This window comes from Bubalus bubalis, chromosome 13 (genome assembly GCF_019923935.1).
Source record: "Bubalus bubalis isolate 160015118507 breed Murrah chromosome 13, NDDB_SH_1, whole genome shotgun sequence".
In the NCBI taxonomy this organism is placed as follows: Eukaryota; Metazoa; Chordata; class Mammalia; order Artiodactyla; family Bovidae; genus Bubalus; species Bubalus bubalis.
This window is the reverse complement of record NC_059169.1, coordinates 4,324,427-4,350,486: the sequence shown is the minus strand read 5'-3', so window position 1 is coordinate 4,350,486 and position 26,060 is coordinate 4,324,427. Positions and strand designations below refer to the sequence as shown.

At 45.7% G+C, this 26,060-nt stretch overlaps 1 protein-coding gene across 3 annotated transcripts in view; it reads right to left on the bottom strand.

Moving 5' to 3' along the window:
• NALF1 (NALCN channel auxiliary factor 1) overlaps positions 1-26,060 on the bottom strand; it is a 615,281-nt gene that overhangs the window by 6,232 nt on the left and 582,989 nt on the right. For 2 of the 3 annotated variants that reach the window (XM_025262596.3, XM_025262594.3), the window contains exon 2: positions 23,286-23,457. In XM_025262596.3, coding sequence (XP_025118381.2) covers positions 23,286-23,457 — 172 coding nt within the window. Of the gene's footprint in view, positions 1-22,746; positions 23,147-23,285; positions 23,458-26,060 lie in introns of those variants that run through there. The other variant, XM_025262595.3, reaches the window with a different exon arrangement.

The following is a 26,060-nucleotide window of genomic DNA, read 5'->3' as shown; positions in this document are numbered from 1 at the left end:
CTTCTTTCTGGCTTCTGTGAGGGCGTGGTGGTTGTCGCCCCATCCAGTCTTCCGCCCTTTTGGATTCCTGCCTGGTAACAGTGTCTCGCTCTCAGGTCTGCCTGGAAAGCTCTGCTGCACTCTTCCCTCCATCCATCTGCTCTGTCTCCGTGTCTGGTCACCCTTCCAGCCAGGACTGCTGCCTGCAGCTGGATCAAGCCTGTCTCGGGGTCTCCCCGGAAACTCCCCGAGGCTGAGCACAGGCCCTGGGCAGCCACCTCCAACAACCAGGGCACCTGTGAAAGCCAAACCAGCCTTGGATTTTTTTTTTTTTTTTTCCCATCTGCTGAATAACCTTCTTCTCTTACTCCCTCACAGGTGTGGTTTCGAGTTCCTCCTGCTCAACCACCTGGACCCAGACACTTCCTGGGAAAGCCAACTTAGAGCAACTGACTCTTCCTCCTCATTCAAAGGAGCCATAAGGACACGTTACCAAATGAAAGAATTTTTCAAATGATAATCTCATTGCACAAATGCATAAGGGGATGAACAAAGGACAAAGGCAAATTTTCAGCTAACGAAATGTTGTTCTGATACATTTTGCTACAAACTCTTCTCTTTGCAATCTCTAATGAACCAATATCTATCAGACATTGAATTATAACAACTATATTCTTGATCTTTTTATACTTTTCTCTGTACTGTGTTGTACACTGAAGAGTTTCACAATGATTTGAAAGGACAGTTCAATTCACTTATACTCACTGTCAGACCTGTAGTGCCTGTTCTTGCCTTAATCATCATGTAACAACATTTGCAAACATTTAAAAGTGTTTCTTGACCATTTCCTTTGTTGCTTATCTAATCATTTGCAGTGTGGATTTAAGCACATATCTTCTAATTTGCTAAATATGTGCAATTATTAATTCTACTAGAACTTACCTTTTATTTAAAAAAATCACACATTTGCACAAATTTGTCTGATTATCAGGATCAATGATGAGGAAATTATCAAAATTTTACTTCCTTCAATTTCTAATCCCTCATCGTTTTTGAGGCTATAATAAGTTGTTTGAAACTTATTTATTATCAAATTACTAACATTTTGTATCTTCCCCTCAATGATTATTAATAATATTTGCATATTGTTTTAAATGTACCTTACTCAGGGATTATTCAGTTGCATTTAAAAGAAACTTACTAAGAGCTAATTTAGGCAACGAAACCAAACCAAACCAAATACAGTTAATGGGAGGAATATGACAAAAATTCAAGGCTATTCCATAGTCAAAACTATGGGTTTTCTAGTAGTCATGTATGAATGGGGTGTAAGAGTTGGGCCATAAAGAAGGCTGAGCCCCAAAGAATTGATGCTTTTGAACTGTGGTGTTGGAGAAGACCCTTGAGAGTACCTTGGACAGCAAGGAGATCAAACCAGTCAATTTTAAAGGAAATCAACCCTTAATATTCACTGGAAGGACTGATGCTGAAACTTCAATACTTTGGCCACCTGATGCAAAGAGCCAACTCATTGGAAAAGATCCTGGTGCTGTGAAAGATTGGGGGCAGGAGGAGAAATGGGTGACAGAGGATGAGATGGTTAGATAACATCATTCCCTCAATAATGGACATGAGTTTGGGCAAACTCCAGGAGATGGTGAAGGACAGGGAAGCTTGGGGTGTTGCAGTCAGTCCATGGGGTCGCAAAGAGTCGGACATGACTGAGCTAATGAAAAACAACAACAGCCTTTTTTCACTTCATCTTGTTTTCTGTCCCTTTCTGTCCAAGCTGGCCATGTTTTTGCTAATATAAAATTCTCACTGACTTTGTGAGACTTCATGTCACAAGGATTCACCCCATTTAACAAGAAGCTCCTCCACAAACCCTTCCTAGATAGTCCCTCCTATACTTTTGGCTGCTCCTCAAAGGGCTGAGGGGAATCTATGAGTCACACCTAATCACTTCAAAAGCATTTTGTGTAACTTAATGCTCTGACCTTCCAAACTTCCCAAGGTTGTAGAATGGTTGTACAGACACAACTTCAGGATTTTTGTTTTGTTTTCTCTATGTCATGATTTCCCAAGAGCAATTTTTTTTTTAATCTTTTGCCATCTCAATCTCAATCTTTTGAGATTGTCCCAAATCATCAAATCCTGGTTTCCTGATTGTTTAATAATTATTCTCTCAGTGTAAGTCTCTCCTTTTGCATTTTGTTGTAAGTAGCAAGAAAAAACCAGGTCACACCTTAAATATTTGCTTGGAAATCTCGGCTATGGAGCTAACATCATCACTTAGCATCTCTGCTTTCCAGATAACTGCAGATATAATTTTGCTAACCTTTCTTTCTTTTAAAATCCATTTATATATTTTTGGCTGTGTTGGGCCTTAGTTTCTGCATAGGGTCCACTAGCCCTGTGACATGTAGGATCTTATTTCCTTGACCAGGAATCGAACCTGTATCCTCTGCCTTGGAAGGCTGATTTTTAATCACTGGACAACCAGAGAAGTCCCCTCTGCTAAGCCTTTTGATACCACTGAAGATGTTTCCAGTTTCCATGAACTCATTCCCTTCTGAGCCCTCCCTGGAAGGTTTGAATGGCCATATTCCTACTGACATCCTTTTGAAGGCAATCTGGGCTTTTTCTATCATGCTTCTCAGAATTCTTCTAACTTATTCCACTGCCTGGTTCCAAATGCATCTCTGCATTTCTAGTCAATCCTAAAGGAAATCAACCCTGAATATTCAGTGGAAGGACTGGTGCTGAAGCTGAAGCTCCAATACTTTGGCCACCTGATGTGAAGAATCAACTCATTAGAAAAGACCCTGATGCTGGGAAAGACTGAGGGCAGGAGGAGAAGGGAGCAACAGAGGATGAGATGGTTGGATGGCATCACCAACTCGATGGACATGAGTTTGAGCAAACTCTGGGAGATAGCAAAGTACAGGAAACCTGGAGTGCTGCAGTCCAAGGGGTCACAGAGAGTCAGACGCAACTTAGCAACTAAACAGCAAAGGCATTTGTTACAGCTGCACTCCACTTCTATGTGCTGGAATCCCTATTAATTTTCCATTTATCGCTGCTATAAAAAGCTGTCACAGACATCATCCTGGCTTAAAATGGCATGCAGACATAGCCTCACAGCTCAATAGGTTGGAACCTGGAACCAGCCCAGGCTCCAACCTATTGAGCTGTGAGCTTACACCTGGATGCCATTTTAACCCAGGATGATGTTGGTGACAATATCTTATGAGGCTGAAATCAAGGCGTTGGCCATGATTCTCCAAACTGGGTCAGGAGGCTGGCAGAATTCAGTTTCAAGTGGCTGTAATGCTGAGCTCTCTGCTACCTTGATGGTTTCTTCCTGGAGTCTCTTGAGCATCTAGACACCTCCTGGGTCCATGGCTCACGAGCTCCTTTCTCTGTCTTGAAATCTAACAACAGTGGGTTGAGTCCTTCCCATGCTGTCCATTTCTGTGATTCTCTAAGATGAAATCTTTCTGGCTGACACTTCTGTATCCTGTGATTACGCTGGGTGGGCCTGGATAACCCAGGACAGTCTCTCTAGTTTAAGGTCAGCTGATTGGCCACCTTAATGCCACGTGAAAAGTCCTTTCTGCCATGTAATGTACCATATTCATGGGCTTATCAGGAAAGACCACAGGGGCTAAAATCTTGGCTATGACACAGATGTTAATATCCTTCTCATTTCACTGTGGGTTCGGATACCTTGTGACATCTCTTTGGATATTTCATATATTTGTTGTTTTCTTTTTTTTGAATTGGAATTTGATGTATCACTTTTTATTTATTTATTTTTTTTGTAAATTAATTTATTTAATTGGAGACTAATTACTTTACAATATTGTGGTGGTTTTTGCCATACATTGACACAAATCAGCCATGGGTGTACGTGTGTTCCCCATCTTGAACCTCCCTCCCACCTCCCTCCCCATCCCATCCCTCAGGGTCATCCCAGTGCACCGGCCCTGAGCGCCCTGTCTCATGCATCAAACCTGGACTGGTTGTTTTCTAAAATTTCAAGAAATTATATCTCCACATGGCTTCTTTGCAGCTTCTCCTGCTGGGGCTCTTGCAATCTAACCATGGTTTTCTTCCACACTGGAGAAATCCCTTCTAGCATGGCTTTGATTATAAATTCCTTTCCCCACTTCCCCCTTCATACCATTTTTGTTGTTTCATTTTGTTTTATCCACATGGGGTGGACTCTGGTCCTTCCCTGCAATGCTTCTTCCTCTTGTCACCTTCAGCTGTCACATCTCTCCTGGAGGCAGGACCATCTTCAGGGTGAGTGAATGGAGATGAAATGGGCAAATGTCAGCTCCCTTCCTGACACCCCAAAAGTCCTTAGTAGGAAGGCTTCCTCACATCCGTCCAGGAAGCTCATTCAGTGTCTAGAGAGTGGATCCTGGCTTTTGTGGGCAGACGGCCTGCTGCACAGGCAGGACTGGGGAGAATCTGTTAGCTCAGACGCCCCGCTGCACAGGCAGGACTGGGGAGAATCTGTTGGCTCAGACGTCAGTTCAGGGCCTTTAACCCATCGCCGAGCTCCTTCTCCTTCTGTTCTGCTCTCTCTCTGTCCCCAGAGCAGCTCGTGGTCGTCACAGGGTCCCAGTGGCAGAATGGTCCCTGCATGGGCTGCAGTCTGCTCTCAAAGCCTGCTCTGCCGGCCCACAAGGTTCTGTGTTCCCCAGAGGCCTACACCTGCCTTTGCCCTCCTGTACATTTTTAAAAACAGTCTCTGTTTTAACCGTGTCCCACTTCCTAGGTTTTATAGCTTCCATGAATGTATCCCTTTTTGTAGTTTTAACTTCAACTTCAGTAACAGTCAGAGGTAGGTGGGAAGTAAAAGTCTGGCTTCAGCTTGCCACCTTGAATGGGAAGTCATGCCCAAACTCAAACGCAGTGGTCTACTCATTACCAAGACTACTTTTTGGAGGGCTTCCCAGCGGCGCTCGTGGTAAAGAACCCGCCGGCCAATGAAGAAGATGTAAGAGACGAAGATTCAGTCTTTGAGTTGGGAAGATCCCCTGGAGAAGGGAATGGCAACCCATTCCACTATTCTTGCCTGGAGAAGCCCATGGACAGAGGAGCCTGGAGGGTTACAGTTCATGGAGTCACAAAGAGTGGGACACGACTGAAGGGACTTAGCACAAGACCATTTTTTACTACCACATGAATCCTTAGGGTTTCAAAAACCAGTTTCTGAAATTAGTGTCTCACCTTTAATATCTTTTTAAGGTTTTATGTTTGTTACAACAGTGGTTTCACATGCATATAACCTAGTATTTATTTAGAAATAACATACAAAAAATATATGATTAGCACCAGTATCCAAATTGTATCCACTTTTTAAAAAAAGGTAAAAATAAAATAAGTGACCTGAAGAGATTTTGCTAAATTTCAGCAATTATTTTATCATTGGACTGGTAAAACAATATGAAATGAGAAGTCACTCTCAGAAATCTAGAAAAAAATTTCCAAATCATAGTGACCATCTGCAGAAAGAATAAGACTTCAGTTCAGTCACTCAGTCATGTGCGACTCTTTTCGACCCCATGAACCACAGCACGCCAGGCCTCCCTGTCCGTCACCAACTCCCAGAGTTCACTCAGACTCACGTCCATCAAGTTGGTGATGCCATCCAGCCATCTCATCCTCTGCCGTCCCCTCCTCCTCCTGCCCCCAATCCCTCCCAGCATCAGAGTATTTTCCAATGAGTCAACTCTTCGCATGAGGTGGCCAAAATACTAGAGTTTCAGCTTTAGCATCATTCCTTCCAAAGAAATCCCAGGGCTGATCTCCTTTAGAATGGACTGGTTGGATCTTGTTGCAGTCCAAGGGACTCTCAAGAGTCTTCTCCAACACCACAGTTCAAAAGCATCAATTCTTCGGCACTCAGCTTTCTTCACAGTCCAACTCTCACATCCATACATGACCACTGGACAAGCCATAGCCTTGACTAGACGGACCTTTGTTGGCAAAGTAATATCTCTGCTTTTCAATATACTATCTAGGTTGGTCAAACTTTCCTTCCAAGGAGTAAGTGTCTTTTAATTTCATGGCTGCAGTCACCATCTGCAGTGATTTTGGAGCTCCAAAAAATAAAGTCTGACACTGTTTCCACTGTTTCCCCATCTATTTCCCACGAAGTGATGGAACCAGATGCCATGATCTTCATTTTCTGAATAAGACTTAGGAGTCTTATTTATATATATATATATATATATATTTATATATTTATAATCTTTACTGTATCTTTTCAAGGCAAGGGCCAATCGTAAGTAATTAAAGTATGCTGTTGTTGTTGTTTAGTTGTTCAGTCATGTCCAACTCTTTAGGACCCCATGGACTGTAGCCCACCAGGCTCCTCTGTCCATGGGATTCTCCAGGCAAGAATACTGGAGTGGGTTGCCATTCCCTTCTCTAGGGGATCTTCCTGACTCAGAGACTGAACCCACGTCTCCTGCATTGGCAGGTGGATTCTTTACTGCTGAGCCATCAGGTAAGCCCCCAATTAAAGTATATATTTGAAATTGATTAGTTTTATTTTTGAAAGGAGTAGTGGCAAATGTGTCAGACCCATATGATAAGTTTTAAGGCTAATATCACTTTTAGCTCTAACTACTCCATCTTTACTATGAACAGCTAGCAATCCACTTATCTCCTGGAGAACAGTAAGTATTTGTTTAATGAAGGAGAGAAACCAAAGGATCATGCATTAACACCCTTCAGCTGTAAGAGATCATTTCAGTGGATTGAATATATTAGCACATGTATATAACCAACAAAGGTCCATCTAGTGAGAGTTGGATTATAAAGAAAACTGAGCACCGAAGACTTGATGCTTTTGAACTGTGGTGTTGGAGAAGACTCTTGAGAGTCCCTTGGACTTCAAGGAGATCCAACCAATCTGTCCTAAAGGAAATCAGTCCTGAATATTCATTGGAAAGGCTGAAGCTGAAACTCCAATACTTTTGCCACCTGATGAGAAGAACTGTCTCATTGGAAAAGACCTTGATGCTGGGAAAGATTGAAGGCAAGAGGAGAAGGGGACAACAGAGGATGAGATGGTTGGGTGGCATCACTGACGTGATGGATGTGAATTTAAGTAGGCTCCAGGAGTTGGTGATGGACAGGGAGGCCTGGCGTGCTGCAATCCATGGGGTCACAAAAAGTCAGATACGACTGAGCGACTGAACTGAACTGAGCTGATAACCCAATAGTAAAACATCAGGACACATATCAGGAATCAGGAAGCAAAGGGATATAGAGTCTGAAGAACTGGCCACACAAGTGCCTGCCTGTGTAAAGGTCATTCAGAGAGAATAGCTAAGTGCATGCTAGACAGAAGACAGATTGCTCTCAAAACTGAAAATTGTACCGAATGGAGATCAAAGGCCCACACTAAAATGGCAGAGAAGTCCTACAAAGAATTCATTCATTTCCTAAGATCATAAGATCATAAGCTAAATTTAGGGATAAATTAGGAATGTCTTAAAGCTCAGCAAAGAACTTCCTCAACAAAGGGTCCTAAATTTTTCTAGGATTTTACTAAAAGAACAAAGACTGTCTTCTGCAGCCTCAACAGAAGTAACATAAAGCTGATAAATATCACGTTACATTGTTATTGCCCTAAAATGGTTACAGTGATATTTTTAGTTATGAAAAATTTATTCTAAGTAAATAAAGAGGAAAAATGCATTGGATGAAGAACATATTTGCTCACCAAATACATCATTTAATTTTCCACTGCATCCTTGATGATTCCTTTTAGGGTGGCCTTGATGCAGACTTCACAGGAAGGGGTGAAGGAGAGCCATGGGGGTCCTGGAGGAGGAGCCCACACCCTAGACTGCAGCTGTCTTCAACTGTGCAAACCATCAGAGCCAGGGGCTGCTGGTGGGACAGAAAGACCTGTGTTCTTCCTCCTGTTCCAAGTACCAGGGGCTTCCCTGGTGGCTCAGTTGGTAAAGAATCCAATTGTGATGCAGGAGACACAGGTTCAAGTACTGGCTCGGGAAGATCCCCTGGAGGGGGAAATGGCAACCCACTCCTGTATTCTTGCCTGGAGAGTTCCATGAACAGAGGAGCTTGGTATGGACTACAGTCCATGAAGTCATGAGAGTCAGACAGAGCAACTAAACCACCACCGCCAGCACCAGGGACTTGAACCAAATGTGGCTGCTCAAAGTCACTCGAGGGAAGGAATAGAATCTGGACTTATTCTTATAATTCTTAGTCTTTTAATCTTGACTCCTCTTCCACCCCCATGATCTAGCTACGGTTTCAAGGTGCCTTCATTTTTCTGCTTGGGTTGCCCTTACAGATGGGAAGGCTGTGTATGGGATTTCATGAAGTGCACTTCCAGAATTCAGAGAAACTCGTTTACTTGTGTCACGTGAGTCTAGGAGGAGATGAAAAAAGTGGATCTCTCCTAGATGTTTGATCCCCTGGAGAAGGAAATGGCAACCCACTCCAGTATTCTTGCCTGGAGAATTCCAGGGACAGAGGAGCCTGGTAGGCTACAGTCCATGGGGTCGCAAAGATTCGGACATGACTGAACAACTAAGGGCAGCGTTGATACCCAGGAAGAAAACTGCATGGTCCTGGTTAAGGAAATTACCCATTATGTTCCATTTCTACTTATTTTTGCTATTTTTCCCCTGTGAAGTGACACGGTGGAGCTCACATACTGTAAATCAGCATCATGTTTTGGTAGATTACTCAGTCTTTTTTAATTTGGAAATCCTTAGTAACTGTGACTCTGCAAAGGAAATAGCCATAAAAACAGGAAACTACATTAAAAAAAAAAAAAAAAGCCAACGGCTGTGGAATCTCAAACAGTGACTGGTAATTGAAGAGACAGTTTTGCTAATGCTTTGATCCATCCACGAATGTATTTAGAGTACCAACAGCATTTTCTGCTTTTCTTTCCAAAAAAGAAAAACAGACTTTCTGTATAATCACAGAACATGTTCAAACCATCCCAACGTGTGTGTGCTGTCCTGCCTACACACACAAACACAACACACACACACACACACACACGTTGATGGCTTCAAGACATCAAAACACCTCGTAAATAGACTCTGACTTCAAATATGTGCTTTCTTTTCAATGAGGTAGGGGGAAATTATTTTCTTAATGTGATCACCAGTTTTTGAAGCATTAAATGTGAACAAAAATAGTTTTGATTTTCATCAAAATGTTTTTACTCAAAACAAATGCCAAAACTTAGTTTGTCATACTAAGAGTCTAATGAAAAGCTAACATTCTAGAATTCTTAGTGGATGAAGTAAGAAAATTAGTTTCAACATGTGAGAGTCAATATTAAATTTAACAAGAGAATTTAACTAGAATGATTATCTTTATTTGTCAGGTGTGAACTGAATTGACTTCCAATAGTTTTGACATTCGAAGCAGAGCAGTCAAGTAAAAATAAAGTATATAAGACAGCAATTTTTTAAAAAAGGAATTATAAAAATATTGGGAAGAATGAGACTGATGGCAGGAAGGTGGGTGTTTGGGGAATGAGCTATAGGTCCATTTAAAGAGGATATGGCTCATTAGAAGGCAGACTTCCATAAAAAATAAAGTCATATCTTAGTCCAGGTTCGATGCATGATACTGGATGCTTGGGGCTGGTGCACTGGGACGACCCAGAGGGATGGAATGGGGAGGGAGGAGGGAGGAGGGTTCAGGATGGGGAACACATGTATACCTGTGGCGGATTCATTTTGATATTTGGCAAAACTAATACAGTTATGTAAAGTTTAAAAATAAAATAAAATAAAAAAAAATAAAAAAATAAAGTCATATCTTAGAGTCACACATATTTTCCACAGACAGATTCTGACATGTCATTTGACTAAGGATGGTATCAGGTATGTTGTTGTTGTTGAGTCTGTACGTCATGTCTGACTCTTTGCAGCCCCAAGGATTGCAGCATGCCAGGCTTCCCTGTCCTTCACTACCTCCTTGAGTTTGCTCAAACTCATGTCCATCGAGTCAGCGATGCCATCCAACCATCTCATCCTCTGTCGACCTCTTCTCCTCCTGCCCTCAATCTTTCCCAGCATCAGGGGCTTTTCCAATGAGTCGGCTCTTTGCATCAGGTGGCCAAAGTACTGGAGCTTCAGCATCAGTCCTTCCAATAAATATTCAGGGTTGATTTTCTTTAGGACTGACTGGTTTGCCCTCTTGCTGTCCAAAGGTATCAGGTGTATTAGTTGTTTATTCTCTCAGTTACAGGGTCAGGTAAAGCAGCATGGTTTGGTTGATTTCATCCAGTGGCACTTGGGTTATCTCTCTGTCATGCTTCCCAGCTGTTGCTCCCTGAGGTTTGGTATCTGACAATGATCGCTAATTAGTCAAGAAGTGTGAAGTGACAGAGATAAAACCCCTGAGCATTAGTCTTTTTTGGGGTGTGGGTGGGGGGACAACAGGATCTAACACTCAGTTATGGATCTTCTGTGAGAGACACAGAGTAGCTGTTCTTTGAGAACAACAAACGCGTGCGTTCCGGTGTCTGTTGGTCACATTTAAAAATGCATATAGAAAGGTGTGTGTGTGTGTGTGTGCGCACTCAGTAGTATTCCAACTGTTTGTGACCCCATAAACTGCAGCCTGCCAGGCTCCTCTGTCCTTGGGATTCTCCAGGCAAGAACACTGGAGCGGGTTTGCCATTTCCTCTTCCAGGCGATCTTCCCAACCCAGGGACTGAACCTGTGACCCTCTGTCTCCTGCATTGGAAGGCGGGTTCTTCACCACTACTGCCACCTGGGAAGCCCATAGAGAAGTATATATAATATAAAATATGTAATTATATATATATATATAAGTATACATATACAAATATATAGAAGTATACATATATATATATATAGTAAACTGGGAAAGTAATAAGCTGAGAAGATATGAAGAACAATAAAAATGAGTTTTTGAAGTATGTATCACTCAGAGGCAATACAGCATAACCTCATGAGCTAAAAAGCAGACTCCTTGGGCCTCTTTTTTCTGCAAGAAAACAGAGATGCAGGAAAAGGAAAATATGCATAAGTCCTGGCAGACAGAAAGGGAAGAAGGGAGGGGAGGAAGGAAGAAAGGGTTATGTATCCGATTAAGAATTAGACAGATATTAAGAGGAGATATAAAAGAGGAAAAAAGGACCACGCATGTAAGGAGAAGGTCACGGCTGAGGGAAGGCTGGCCACTCCGGATAAAAAGTGAAGTTCTGTTGAGCGGGAAGGAAACCCATGCTGCCCAGGGAGCCAGATGCCTGCGCTCGTTCGGAAAGCTTTAGGGGGAACCTGGGAGAAGACTTGCTTCCTCTGTTCTTCGGTGGTCTTTTCTGCGGTCATGTTGGATACACAGGCTGAGAGAAGCCCCTGCCTGCTTCCTCACTGCTCAGACCTTTCTAGGTGACTCCTGGATCCATGAACAGTCAGGACCTCAGTCCTCCTTACAGTCCAGACCCAAGCGTCCATACAGCCAGCACGAAACCTGCCCTCAAGAGCTCGTCGACAGCTCATGTCCTTCCAGCTCTAAACCTCCATCGGACTCCACATACGGAGTTCCCCTAATTATACGCTCACGATTGGCTCTTTTGTGCTCACTGATGGGCTCATGATTTTCAATACATTTCATGCTTTTCCTGATGCTCCACGTGTTTTAAGTATTCCATCTTTGAGGAAAGAATAACAGAAAAGAACAGCGATACAAGCCATTCTTTTTGTAAGGGTTGAGACTGGGAGTTTGAAAGCTGTGCACAAATCTCACAAAACTGTTATATAAAAAATGTGCCCGCATTTCCTCCCTACACCACAAGAGTGGGCTGGAAATGACAAGAACACACACATTTCCAAAAGGAAGGCAGTTTATCTAGAGATAGAACGTTTATCTACCTAGATGTTGCCTCTTTTTCATCAGGATTTCTTTTTTAGAGCAGTTTGAGGTCGGCAGCAGTGTTGAGCAGAAAGTAGAGCGATTTGATTTTCTAAACTGAAAAGTCACTAACTGTAGTTTCCTGAGATGAAAGGTTTGCAGATTCAGGTGTAACATCTTCTGATTAGGAAGCCTTGAAAACCGTGGACACGGCATACACAACAGCTCCACAAACTGCACGTGGTGGTTTTAAATTCCTTCAAAGGGAGACTCATGAAATCGATGAAAATAATTTTCTCATATAATTAAAACCGAGCCATATTGGTTAATACTCTTTCTTCCTCGTCATTACTCTCTCTGCATAATTATTAGCCTCCAAATCCTCTTGGCTGAGTTCTCTCCTTGCCTTTATAATTCCTTTTTATTGCTTCTTCTCCTCTAATCCCCCAGAACTTCTGAAGTGCACAGAATCTGTCTCCATGGAAGGGTGAGGCCTTATTCTGTTCTTGAACAGACAATGCTGAATGTGTTTGTTCTAGTCCCAGACCGCCAGGCGTCGTGCAGAGCCACCGGGACAAGGCACTGGGCGGCTTACATGTTAGGACTTGACGCCCTCACGGCTTTGGAGGCGGGTGGTCGAGACCGGGGGCAGGCTGGGGTGCAGGTGGTGGTTTTCCCTGCATCCATCCACACCGTGTTCCCTCCACGTATGCTGCGGGTCCGAAGGGCCCCGTTGGACAAGGATGCTGCTATGAGATGAGTTGAGGTGTTAGAGCCCTAAATTTCAGCTCCTCCGAATGTGACCGTATTTAGAGAGGCCCTTGTAAGTGATGATTCGACTAGAAGGAGCTCTTTGGAGTGGGCCCGAGTCCAGGGTAGCTCCTATGAAAAGAGGAAGCTTGGACACGCAGGAAGCCCTGGGCGCACACACATGGAAAGAGCGTGTGAAGGCCCGGGGAGAGAGGCCTCTGGAGAAACGGAGCCTGCCAGCACCTTGACCTGGACGCCTGGCCTCTGGGACTGAGGGATGACACCTTCTGTTGGTTAAACCCCCATCTGTGGCATCTCGTTATGGCAGTCCAAGCAAGTTAACATGCCTGCTGGTCAGCACTGAGTTAGGGCCCATTTTGATGACCTCGTTTTAACCTGATTACCTCCGTGTGTGTGTGTGTGTGTGTGTGTGTGTGTGTGTGTGTGTGTTAGTCACTCAGTCATGTCTGATGGCTCCTCTATCCACGGGATTGTCCAGGCAAGAATACTGGAGTGGGTTGCCATGCCCTCCCCGGGGGATCGTCCCAACCCACAGATCAAACCCGGGTCTTCACTGCCGGTACTTTCTCTACTGTCTGAGCCACCAGCCACCTGATCGCCTCCATAAAGACCCTATTTTCATATAAAGTCCATTCTGAGAAACTAGGGGAAGGGGGTTGAGACTTGAATTGAGGGACAGCAGGCAATGTAACCTTGACGCTCAGTTTGGGGGGCATTTAAAATGTAAATTCCACCAGGGAGCTGTCACACTGTCGATCAGGCATAGAGTCCTCGTCTCCCAGGTGAGTGAGCAACGTGTGTGATTCGTCTGAATGACACTGGACCTGAGTCTTCACTTTGCCTGTTACAGGAGGGTCACCGTGAGGGACAGAATGGCTTTTTGGGGAAATGCTGATGTTCTTTTCTGACTCCAATGGAGGGATGCTTTGTTGAAGCGCACCTGCTTCTCAGCCCCCTTCCTGCAGTCGCGGTAATATCACCAGCGACAGACGCAGATGGGAGGAGCCTGGTGGCCCTGCACAGGACACCCACACCCTCGGCTGTCCTGGGGCTGCTCCCTCCTTGAACGGACTATCTGTGCTCACAGCAGGGGCTGTCACAGATGCCCCCCCATTAATTAATTCATTCACTATTTGTTCACTGAGCACAAACTGTGTCAAACGCCTTTGGGGGCACTGGGATACAGCCATAAACAACACGTGCTGTGTTGTGCTTAGTCGCTCACTCGTGTCCAACTCTTTGCAACCCCATGGACTGTAGCCCACCCTGCTCCTCTGTCCATGGGATTCTCCAGGCACGAATACTGGAGAGGGTTGCCATGCCCTCCTCCAGGGGATCTTTCCCACCCAGGGATCGAAGCCAGGTCTCCTGCATTGCAGGCGGATTCTTTACCGACTGAGCCACCAGGCAAGCTCAAGAATACTGGCGTGGGTAGCCTATTCCTTCTCCAGGGATCTTCCCAACCCAGGAATCCAACTTGTGTCTCCTGCATGATGGGCAGATTCTTTACCAGCTGAGCTACCAGGGAAGCGATGAACAACAGACATGTTCACATAAGTCTCCCAAAGCATGAAGAGAATGCTGCAGAATATGATAATTATTCATGCCCCAGAAGAAAATTTTAAAAATGATTTTGAACAGTAACTGCATCATGTGTAAAAGAACTGACCTCCTAAACTTTTACTAATTTGAAGAAAACTTCACATTAAACACGAGAGTAAACACCACGATGATCTGATACATTAACAATTATAACTAAATGGCTATCTCATCTGGTAATGTCAAGCCAGGCCACCAAAGAGACAAGATTTCAAAATTGAGAAGAATTGATTACGTTTACATTTTAAAATGCACCAAATGCATCATTTCCTCACAGGACTCAAACAGACTGAGCACAAAGCAGACACTCGTGTAGAGTCACAATTATTTAGGTAAACATTTTAAGGGCCTTTGTTGTTCAGTCACTAAGTCATGTCCGACTCTTTGCGACCCCATCGACTGCAGCATGCCAGGCTTCCCTGACCTTCACTCTCTCCTGGAGTTTGCTCAAACTCATGTCCATTGAGTTGGTGACACCTTGAGTCCTTGTCTTTACCCTTCATAGTAATATATCTGTAGGTCTGTATGTGTGCAGTCTAAAATGTTTGCTAACTAGTCAGACTGAAAAAAAACTAGCCTTCTAAGCACAGACTCCTCCAGAGGACAGTGCCAGACGTTCCTTTTTCTTTAAGCAGAGAGGATGGTCTAGGCAGAAAGTACATGTGATGGTCATTTTTAAGGTACGTGGTGTTGTGAATGCAGGAGGTGTGTGCTGAACTGCTGGAGACGGCACCATACACACCACAAGCTGTGCGTCCCTCCTCTCTCTCCCTACAGAGGGACCCTGTCCTGCTGGAGGCCAGAAAGCAGACCTTTGCTTCCAGGCTCATTTCCGGACAGACCGATCGACTGGTCACTTCCTGTTTCACTAGTGATGCAAACACTGGACTAACAGCCAGGAAACGTGGGACTATCCTAGCTTCTGCAGTAACAAGTTGGGAGGGGGCAGCTCTGCTTAATCCAGTACAAAAGCGGCATCAGACTACATGACGTCTGTGACTCAGGCATGCTCTAAGATTGACCGAGTCATGGGAGATCACTGGAATGTCCAGGGCAGTTTGGTACCCAGGACAGCTAGTAGGTGGAGGGAGACAAATGTTTCACAGAGGCTTGACTGCAGGGATGTTTAACTGCAGACACAGCTACTAAACACCTTCACTGGAAAAGGTCTCACCTGTTCGGGGAGATCCCTCTTTGCCCAAAGCTATAGGGCTTCCCTGGTGGCGCAGCCAGTAAAGAATCCACCTGCAATGCGGGAGACTCATTGGGTCGGGAAGATCTCCTGGAGGAGGAAACAGCAGCCCACTCCAGTATGCTTGCCTGGAGAATCCCATGGACAGAGGAGCCTGGAGGGCTGCAGTCCCTGGGGTCGCAAAGAGTCAGACGTGACTGAGTGACTGACACTTTCATCCTTCCAGATAAACTTTAATTTCCAGATTTAAAGTCTTTCCTCGTCTTGCTGCTCTGACTGCTACATGTCAGCCATCGACACCTCTGTGTCTCCTCAGTCAAGCAGGTTTCTGGGGAACCTGTAGAAGGGTGTGTATTTCACCTTCCCCCTCGCTCTCGGGAAGCTCTCTAAAGGTTTTGATTCAATGTCCACCTGAGGGCAGACCCACCGCCTGACTGCCCAGGGTGCCCTGCTCTGGTGCTTCCAGGGCAGCAATCAATCCCTGTGGCTTCAGAGAAATACTGCCATCCATCCTTGGGAGCTCAGAGAGGACACGATGCTCCTGCCCAGGCCAGCAAATTTCAGTGTGGCCGCAGGTTAACTTGGGCTTCACTGGTGGCTCAGTTGGTAAAGAATCCGCCTGCAGTGCAGGAGACTTGGGTTCGATCCCTGGGTTGGGAAGATCCTCTGAGAAGGGAATGGCAGCCCACTCCAGGATTCTTGCCTGGAGAATCCTATGGACAGAGGAGCCTGGCGGGCTGCAGTCCACGGGGTCACAACCATGAGATGATGTCACACGTCCTCGCCAGGGCATGTTAAAGAGAGGACAGCTTTCTGCTCAGTGACCTGGGGACAGGCCAGGAAGTGGCTGCAGGCTTCACCCCTCCAAATCCTGGGACGGTGAGCCCCGAGCTCCCTGCCATACAGACTGGGCTCACTTTGGGGCTGATTCTACCCCAGGCCATGCAAAAGCTCCAGGCATGGGCTCCTCAACTCTCCCTGGTCTAATCCCTTTTGTTTCTCCTCTTGGATCAGGCGGGGTAGAGACAGAAAATGCAGAAGCACCACTTGGACTATGTCAGAATGTCTCGGAGGTGTGCGGGCTTGGGAGGGTACGGCCAGCATGCCTGGAGGCAGGTGAGTTTATCACCAGTCCTGCCTGGCTCTCCCACCAGCATCATCCAGGGGGACCTAGAGCCAGAGGCCATCCTCCACCAACACCCAAAAGGATGGCCAAGTGGTCTGCAACCGGAGCGCTTCGCCCTCATGCTGCCCGTCTGACTCACACAGGACCCCGCGCGCTCAGGGTGATATGGCTGCAGACCTGTCTGACTCTGATCCGGCCCTCGGCTACCAGGAGGGGCGAGAGTGCTGGAGGCCCAGCACGGCCAGCCCCTAGTAGTGATGAAATAGAACCCAGCGGGTGCGACTTTCCAAAATTCCTAGCCACGGGCAGAACCCACCAACCGAATTTCCACTCCAGGGCTCTTTCCCAGCATTAGCCTCCTTGCTCAAGGCAAACTTGAGCTGCTGCGGAAACACACACGGAGGTGGACGTCGGGGAAGACGATCTTAAGTATGAGGACCTGAGCTCAGATCTAAGTATATGCATTTAGTCCGAAAGTGCAGGGTTTTCACGGAAGACGGTGTCCCAAACACATGAAGGTACTACATGTTGCGCGAGGTTTTTAAAAGTAACTTGTTTTCATATTTCTTATTCTAGCCTGGAGAATCCCAGGGATGGAGGAGCCTGGTGGGCTGCCATCTATGGGGTCACACAGAGTCGGACATGACTGAAGCGACTTAGCAGCAGCAGAAGCCTAATCATAGGCTTCCCTTGGGCTCAGCTGGTAAAGCATCCGCCTGCAATGCAGGAGACCTGGGTTGGATCCCTGGGTCAGGAAGATCCCCTGGAGCAGGGAAAGGCTACCCACTCCAGTATTCTGGCCTGGAGAATTCCGTGGATTGTATAGTCCCAGAGCCTCAAAGAGTCGGACATGACTGAGGGATTTTCACTATCCTGATCATGCTATCTTCCTTCACACTTCCCTTTTGGCGTAAGTACGTATGTAACGTTTTTTTTTTTTTTTTTAATTGCAATACATAGCTAACTGGTATTTCATTATTCTCTCTTCCAGGGTCTGGGGTTGGGGAAGCAGAAACAAGTTTTAGACAAATCATGAAACATATTCACATGCTGGAGAAAGTACGGAAATTAAAAATATCATAGATGTCCAAATGAAGAGATCTCTGGGTAGCAGATTATTCTACTAAAATACTCCTTTGGTGAGAAAATCTCTTATGTCATCTTTCTAAAAAATCTTTGATCAATTCTGCAGTCACGTCAGGACACGATTTTGGGAAGGTTTTTTCACAGTTGTGAACGCTCTCCTGTGAATGACGCGAGACACGTTTTAAACAAGTTCCTTTCTGATGTGATCGACATGCATATGCAAGTATTCTCCATCATTGTCTCTCCACTGATGATTGCATTTCCCGGCCTGCGGGCCCTTGTCTGCTTTAGGGCCCCTGCAGGAGCACGTCTGTGCCACCAGGGGGCGCCCGGCACCCATCACATCATAATCAGACCTGTCCCCCTAACCACGCACCCACAGCCAGCCCACTGTGTTTTCCCGACCGGCAGAAGCATAACCTCCTCCTTGTCACAGCTCAAAAAATGAAGTGCAGAATTTACACAGAATTCTCAAATATGTTTTATCTCCATTGTCAGTAACCCCCAGCAGATCGATGTCTACTTTTCTCTTTTTTTTTTCTTTTCAATAATTCATCTATGAAAAATACGGCAGCGGATCCTGTCGAGTCTCTTTTATCCGTCAATCAAGAGGCAATTTTCATAATGTTTGTTACCATAGCACCTGCAGCCTGCGCGGTGCTGCTGCTTCTGGGTGGTTAATGCTGGTTCCCCAGCCCGGGTAAGCAATCCAGGGCTTCCTCTAGGGGATTCAGGGAGAAGGCGAGGGAGTGTGTGTGGGGGGGAACCCTACCTGCTTACCAGGATGATGGGTTGACAACACAGAAGCCATGAACGACTCCACCCCCTCACTCTGAAGATGAAGAAACAGTTTCTAAAATAGTAGAGCGGTCGTGTGAACCCAGCTTGAGAGCAGGGCCCACTCTGAAAAGTTTTAACTCAGTAAAGCCTGTCATCCAATGACAGGCTTCACCCTGACAGCGCCTCAGAATTTCTCCCTGATTAATTTCTCAAACGCTGCTTCAGCAACATGCCAGTTTTCTTCTCTAACAGGAAAGCCAGGAGAGATCTCCAGGCAGAGTCTTTCCTTCGTCTCCTAAGATGGAAGCAGAACTTAACATCCGAGGATGCCCTTCTCTCCTCTAGCTTTGTGGTTGCATTTGGTCTTGACCTTCAGTAACAGCATCAGTGAAAGACACTGTTCAGCAGTTGACGTACATTCTCAGATATTTCGTTGCTTTTTTTAAATAAGCTACCAGCTTGCTAAGGATGACCAAAGAATAGGAATTTAAGACATTCCCATGTAGGACATGGGTAAGTAATGTGCCTCTTAAGAAATGATTCATTAAAGATGGCATCTAGTAACTTTTCAAAATTTTAAGTAACTCCCCAATTAAAGGAATTTTAAATATTTAAACTAACTTAAAGGAATCTTGTCTGTTCTGAGCCCTGTAACTGGCTTCCTGATCCCAAGGGCTGAGATGCACTTTTTTTTTTGGACAGAGGACAGAAATTCTAAGCATCAGTATATATCCAGTAAAAGCCCATGTGAGAGGGACCACTAGAGCCCTGCAATCCCACATCTCTGAAAGACTGGCCGAAGCCACCATCCCACCACTGGTCCGTCGCCATGGAGAAGCAGCTTAAACACAGTTGACCTTTCCTAGACCGCATCTGGCCAGCGAGGCTTTTGCAGTCATATGCTCACTGGGTACTTTTTTGAGCTTGAGTTTTAGAGGGAATCGCTTTCCTTCTGGAAGCTTCCAAATTGGAGGTATTGGATCCATATTCGTAGGAAGATCATGTGATTAATTATACTGAATCTGAAGGAAACTCTATTCCTTTAACTTTTGATGATAAACGATGCTATTTTCCAGCCTATAGAATGGAAACAAAACCATTTATTAATCGTTTTAAAGAAGAGGAATTACTGGAGGCAAAGGTGAAGACCAGACTACTTGGTGAAATCCTTTCAGTGGAACTGGGATTTGTTGTTGTCATTCACCCATTTCATTGAGGAAGAACTGGAACCCGCCTGTGAGCCTGCCTCCCGGGGTCGGGGGGGGAAGGGGGTCTCAGGTTATGTGCAGCTGACTGGAGAACTAGGAAAAAGACTCCCATTTCTCGACTAGGTTGAGTCTAATTCTGCCAGAGCACAGAAGATGCTTTATTCAAAATGGGTAAAGATGTGTGAGATGACTCTGCATTCACTCCAAATTTACCTGAAAAGGTGAATTCTTTGTATCTCCATATCTGTAAGAGACTGTGTGACAAAGTTTGGGAACACATTTATACGCAAAATACATGCCAAAGTCTCTTTATGTGTTATGTATGCACATAGAGAGACTTCATATGCAAAAGTCTCATTAGTCTCCTTACCAATGCGAGCGGCCACTGGGCTCTGCGGTGGGGTCTCCCTGGTGGGCCCTGAGAGCTCCCTTCTACCCAGAAGGAGACATTCTGGGGGCCCTGGTGGGGACCCTGGTCAGTAGGGACATGGCACCAAGTGGTTCTTATCAGCAGAAATTTGTATCTTGTTCAGACCCAGCAATAAAGAATTGGACCATAAAGAAGGCTGAACACTGACAAATTGATGCTTTGGAACTGTGGTGCTGGAGAAGACTCTTGAGAATCTCTTGGAAAGTAAGGAGATCAAACCAGTCCATCCCAAAGGAGATCAACGCTGAATGTTCATTGGAAGGACTGATGCTGAAGCTGAAACTCCAATACTTCGGCCACCTGATGCGAAGAGTCGACTCACTGGAAAAGACCCTGATGCTGGGAAAGATTGAAGGCAGGAAGAGAGGGGGACAACAGAGGATGAGATGGTTGGATGGCATCACCGACTCAATGGACATGAGTTTGAGCAAACTCCAGAAGATAGCAAAGGACAGGAAAGCCCAGTGTGCTGCAGTCCATGGGGTTGCAAAGAGTCAGACGTGACTGAGTGACTGAACAACAACAAAGCAACAGAACTCAAGGGGCCTCCGGGACACAAAGTGGGAAATGATGGCCGCCAGTGATCCGGACCCCCCGAGAACTCTTCCAGGAGGCCTGGGCCGCAGCTCAGAAAAGAAGGTCAATCTGAAAATTAGTACATTTTTGTCCAAAAAATGTTACAGAACTTAGGGCCAAATGCCTTCAAAATGTTATTCTACACATTTTTGAGAAGTAAGAGAAAGAACAGAAGCTGAACTGACTGTGTGGAAAGAAGAGGCCGGTTCCCAAAGATTCAGTGATGAGATTCTCCCAGGAAGCTTCCAAAGTCAGTGACAGTTCCCCCAGACCTGAAAAATGACAGCTCTCTCTTTCCCTGTCTGTGCTCCTTGATGATGCAGATGAAACATGTGACTTCCAAAAACTCAAAGGTAATTAAAATATATAAGACAGACTTTCTGCACACGTTGTGCAAAAAGAGATTAAATTCCATGTTAGGCTTTCTAATGGCCTTAGAAGTATGCAAGGAAAGAGACAAACACTGAAACCAAGGTTTCAGATTCAAACTGACAGAGAAGAGACTAGGAAGCAGGAGACAGAGACAGGTGTTACTCCCGTGGTCTGAGGCTGCTGTCCGCTCTGAGAAGCTGCGGACCTTCTCCAGGGAAAAAGCTATGTGTGTGTGCATGAACAAGAGTGCCACCTCCACATGGAATTCCAGAAGTTTCTCTGAAGTCTTAAAATCATGGACACCTCATTGACACCCAAGTCAAGAGATGAAGGCCTTATCTTGATGACCATTTGTTGAAAATGTTATACAGAAGTCAAATAACTGAATAGCCTGTGACTGATGAATTCTGGCTCTGATTCAAAGGAAGGAGGTGTTGCTATCTTTCTGTGTTTCTCCCTCCCTTTCGTTCTCTGTCCTCCCAGCAGAGAAGAGCTGTATGGAAAGTGATCTCAGCATCAAATGGGTGGAGCCACATAAACAGCTGGCCAATCCCCTTACATTCCTCGGGTGCCACGTCCGAGACCCATGGGTGACATATCCATGACGGACCTCATGCTCCGGCCGTGTCGGTAATCCTCGAGCCAGACGCGCCTGGGGGCTGTTGCTGCCTCTAGTTTACTGCTGAGAAGACAGCGGCTCAGAGAGGATGCATCGCAGAAACAGGAGAGCCCCATCTCTTAGCCTTCATGCAGATGATTTTCCCACAAGTCTGGGCAGCATAGCCGTCCTCCCATGCATAGGCAGGTCCTCAGGGCAGAGCCTCGCTGGACGGTCTCTTGAAAGCTCATCACTGAGGACAGTACAGCTAGTGGATGGGCGTGCAGATAAATGCTCGAGAAAGAATCCGGTAAATTCTCACTGATCAAAACTTGAAAGTGCCGCAACTTGAGCCATCCAGTTATGAGGACATCACGGAGCGCTTTTTGAGAGGCAACAGAACAACAGCTCTGATGGGTACATCACGGCGGCGGAGTGGACCGTCCTCACCCGCCTACTCAACATTTATGTTAAAAAGCAATCTCCTCTTCTCCTTTACATCTTATTCTATGCCTGAATGGTGTAATGCTTATAAATATCCAGAAATTGAAGGCCGCTATTGGTGTTCTGCCCAGTCTGAGTCATTTGATGAAAGAAGAAAACATCATCAATGGGAAATATGAGATAAAATTGCTCCTGGTCCTTAGTATGTGATTCTAACACACACACACACACACACACACACACACACACACACAAGTAACTTACATGAGTGTTTCTTTATACTCTTGGTATACACACACACACACACAAGTAACTTACATGAGTGTTTCTTTATACTCTTGGTATACACACACACACAAACACACACACACACACACATACACACACACACTTATTTAAGTATATACTTGGGCTTCCCTGGTGGCTCAGATGGTAAAGAATCTGCCTGCAATGAAGGAGACACAGGTTCAATCCCTGAATTGGAAAGATCCCCTGGAGGAGGAAATGGCAACCCACTCCAGTATTCTTGCCTGGAGAATTCCATGGACAGAGGAGCCTGGTGGGCTACAGTCCATGGGGTCGCTGAAAGTTGGACACAATTGAGCAACTTTCACAAGTATATACTTAAATACTTATACTTATTTAAGCTAAGTAAATAAGTATTTATTTATTAGCACCTTTTTTTTTCAGAAAATTTCACAGGCCCTAGGAGCAAAATGACTTCAGAATTTATTCTGCACACTTTTGAGAAGAAATAAAAAGAACAGAAGTGCAACTGACAGTTGGGGAAAGAAGAGACGGATTCCCAAATATTCAGTGATGGCATTCTGACCTCAACTTATTGCTGGTTTGAAGAAGAAATGTAATTTTACTGGCCTTATCTCCTCATCTGTTCTCAGGTTGATACAAAGATACGGCAGGTGGAACCCAACTGTCTCTAAGTCAAGTTTGGAACAAATCTACTGTTGGCTGACATGTTGCCGTGTTACCCTTTTACGAACGTCATGATGGTGGTCACAGAGAGACAAGACATCGTGTGGCGTTTCCGAGTCAGTTGCGGGTCCTTTGGGGAGGGGGTCTGTGAAGGAAGGAATGGGAAGGTCCTGGCCGAGCCTTCAGGGCTTCGTAGGTAGCAGGAGACCCCCAAGCAAACAAAGCCTGGGTGCCAACGCAAGGCCACTGCCCGGGCTGGGTGCCCGCCCCGCCCAGCACTGTACCTGTACAGATGAAACTGGAGAGGCCCCCGTAGATGACTTCGTCATTGTCAGGCAATATGAACGGACACCGCGTCTGAACCTCCAAACAGTATTGCTTGCAGGGGATCGTCTTTCTGCAGTTCAGCTGCGCAACTTCAAAGTACTGGGAACACAGCCAGGCTTTGTAGACGATCTGAAACAGAGAAGAATCAGAAATAGGGTGGGATGACAACAGTTCTGACCAACGGAGGACACGCTGTCCTGGGAGAAGCATGCTGGGGCTTCGAGTGGCTCCTGAGAAGACGCGCACTTGGAGAAAGCCTATGACACAAGGCCAGCTGCAGACGACGTCTTGGCAGCAGCGAAATGCTGTTTACGGAGCCCTTCGGAGGACGCGACAGGTGACGGGCTGTTGGTGCGTGTGCTAAGTCACCGCAGTCGTGTCCGACTCTTTGCGGCCCCCCATGCTCCTCTGTCCATGAGATTCTCCAGGCAAGACTACTGGAGTGGGTTGCCCTGCCCTCCTCCCAGGGATCTTCCCCACTCAGGGATCCTACCCACTTCTCTTGCATCTCCTGCATTGGCAGGCAGGTTCTTTACCACTAGGGCCACGTGGGAAGCCCCAACTCAAGTGAAAAACTGTGAAGTTGAGCAGGACCTGAAGTTTTAAAAATCCAGTGATAGACAAGAAAGGAAACAATTGTGTGGATCCACTGGGGTTATTTACTGCAGGTGTGAGGTGCTGGGCCCTGCAGCTGTTCATTCGATCGGTCGTGTCCGACTCTTTGAGACCCCAAGGACTGCAGCACGCCAGGCCTCCCTGTCCCTCACCAACTCCCTGGAGTTTGCTCAAGTCTGTGTCCATTGCATCGGTGATGCCATTTCTTTTACATGCGGACATTTTTTTTTATATAAAAGGACAAAAAAATGTTTTGTTTTGTTTGTAAGAAGGTGATGCTTTTTTGAACTGTGGTGTTGGAGAAGACTCAAGAAACCCTTGGACGGCAAGGAGATCCAACTGGTCCACCCTAAAGGAAATCAACCCTGAATATTCATTGGAAGGACTGATGCTGAAGCTGAAACACCAATACTTTGGCCACCTGATGTGAAGAACTAACTCATTGGAAAAGACCCTGATACTGGGAAAGATTGAGGGCAGGAGGAGAAGGGGATGACAGAGGATGAGATGGTTGGATGGCATCACTGACTCAATGGACATGAGTTTGAGGAAACTCTTGGACAGGTGATGGACAGGGAGGCCTGCCGTGCTGCAGTCCGTGAGGTCACAAAGAGTGGGGTCGACTGAGTGACTGTACTGAACTGAACTGAGCTGATGCTTTCTTGTATAAAAGGGCCAGAGCCCTGCAGACGCCGGCTATTCCCACCACAGACACGAGGTGGCGCTGAGTCCCCGGCAACGAGGATGCCCTGGTTTGAGCTTGAACCCCAGGGCCCTGGGCGGACAGCGGTGGGCCTTGACATTCATGTCTCACATCAGAGACACTAAGGATCTCTCCGTCCCAAAACCCGGAAACACCCAGCCTAAATCAGATAGCTTACATTTGTGCCGTGGTGAGGAGGAGGAGTTAGGACCGCTCATCAGATCCTGGACCTTCAGCCTCTGTGATCGGCATGAATATTTGATGAGTATTTGCTTAACTTAATGACATGTGAAAGGGCTATGATCTCATCTAACCCTCTGTCGTTGATAGGTATTTCAGAAAACAAATGTTGAAAAACAAAAACAGGCTTTTCTGTATTTTAAGGGAACAAACTGAACCTGCTGCTGCTGCTGCTAAATTGCTTCAGTCATGTCCGACTCCTAGGTCTCAATAAAACGATGACAAAGTATGCCACCGTACCCACGGCTGTGACTCAGGTGTTTCCCTGATGCTTGCTTCTATTCGTCTGTTTTCAGGGTTAATACTATTCAGGTAAGATTTTGCTGCCTATGTCCTACCTGGAAAAGTGGGTGGTTTGCAGTTAAATGTGCACTGAGAGATGATAAACACCAGACAATACTAGCAAGAATAATAGGAAGTGTGTCTCACACTCTGGTCTAAGCAGCTGACATACATTTTCCCCCCATGTAATTCTCAGCACATGCATTAGCCCAGGGATAATAATCAACAATAGAAATAAGTGGACAACCCAGAATCCAAACAGAATCTAGGTAACTCTTGCCAATATCTGTAAGGAGGATTCTTGTGTCAGGAAAAGGAGAGAGAAATAAATGGCTCTGAGACACTTTCCAATGCTGCCCTTTAAGAATTTTTTGAGGGGTGGGCGTTGAGAAAGTTAGGTGTTTTCTGGTGGCACAAAACCAGAAACCAGGGAGATCCAATCAGGCAATCCTAAAGGAAATCAACCCTGAATATTCATTGGAAGGACTGATGCTGAAGCTGAAGCTCCAGTACTTTGTCCACCTGATGCGAAGAGCTGACTCATTGGAACAGAGTGTGACACTGAGAAAGACTGAAGGCAGGAGGAGAGGGGGACGACAGAGGATGAGATGGTTGGATGGCATCACTGATTCAACGGACATGAGTTTGAGTAAACTCCCGAAGTTGGTGATGGACAGGAAGGCCTGGTGTGCTGCAGCCCTTGGGGTCATAAGAAGTCGGACAGGACTTAGAGACTAACAACAGAGGGATTTTCAGACAGAAGCCCATGATGAAACATGAATACACTTGTCTTCCTTCGTAAGAACACCGTAGTATGTAAGGAAGGCCAGAAATCTTTTTTGTAACGGCTTAGCCTTCTCCTACAGTGACATACAGGATCATCGCTTTTCTA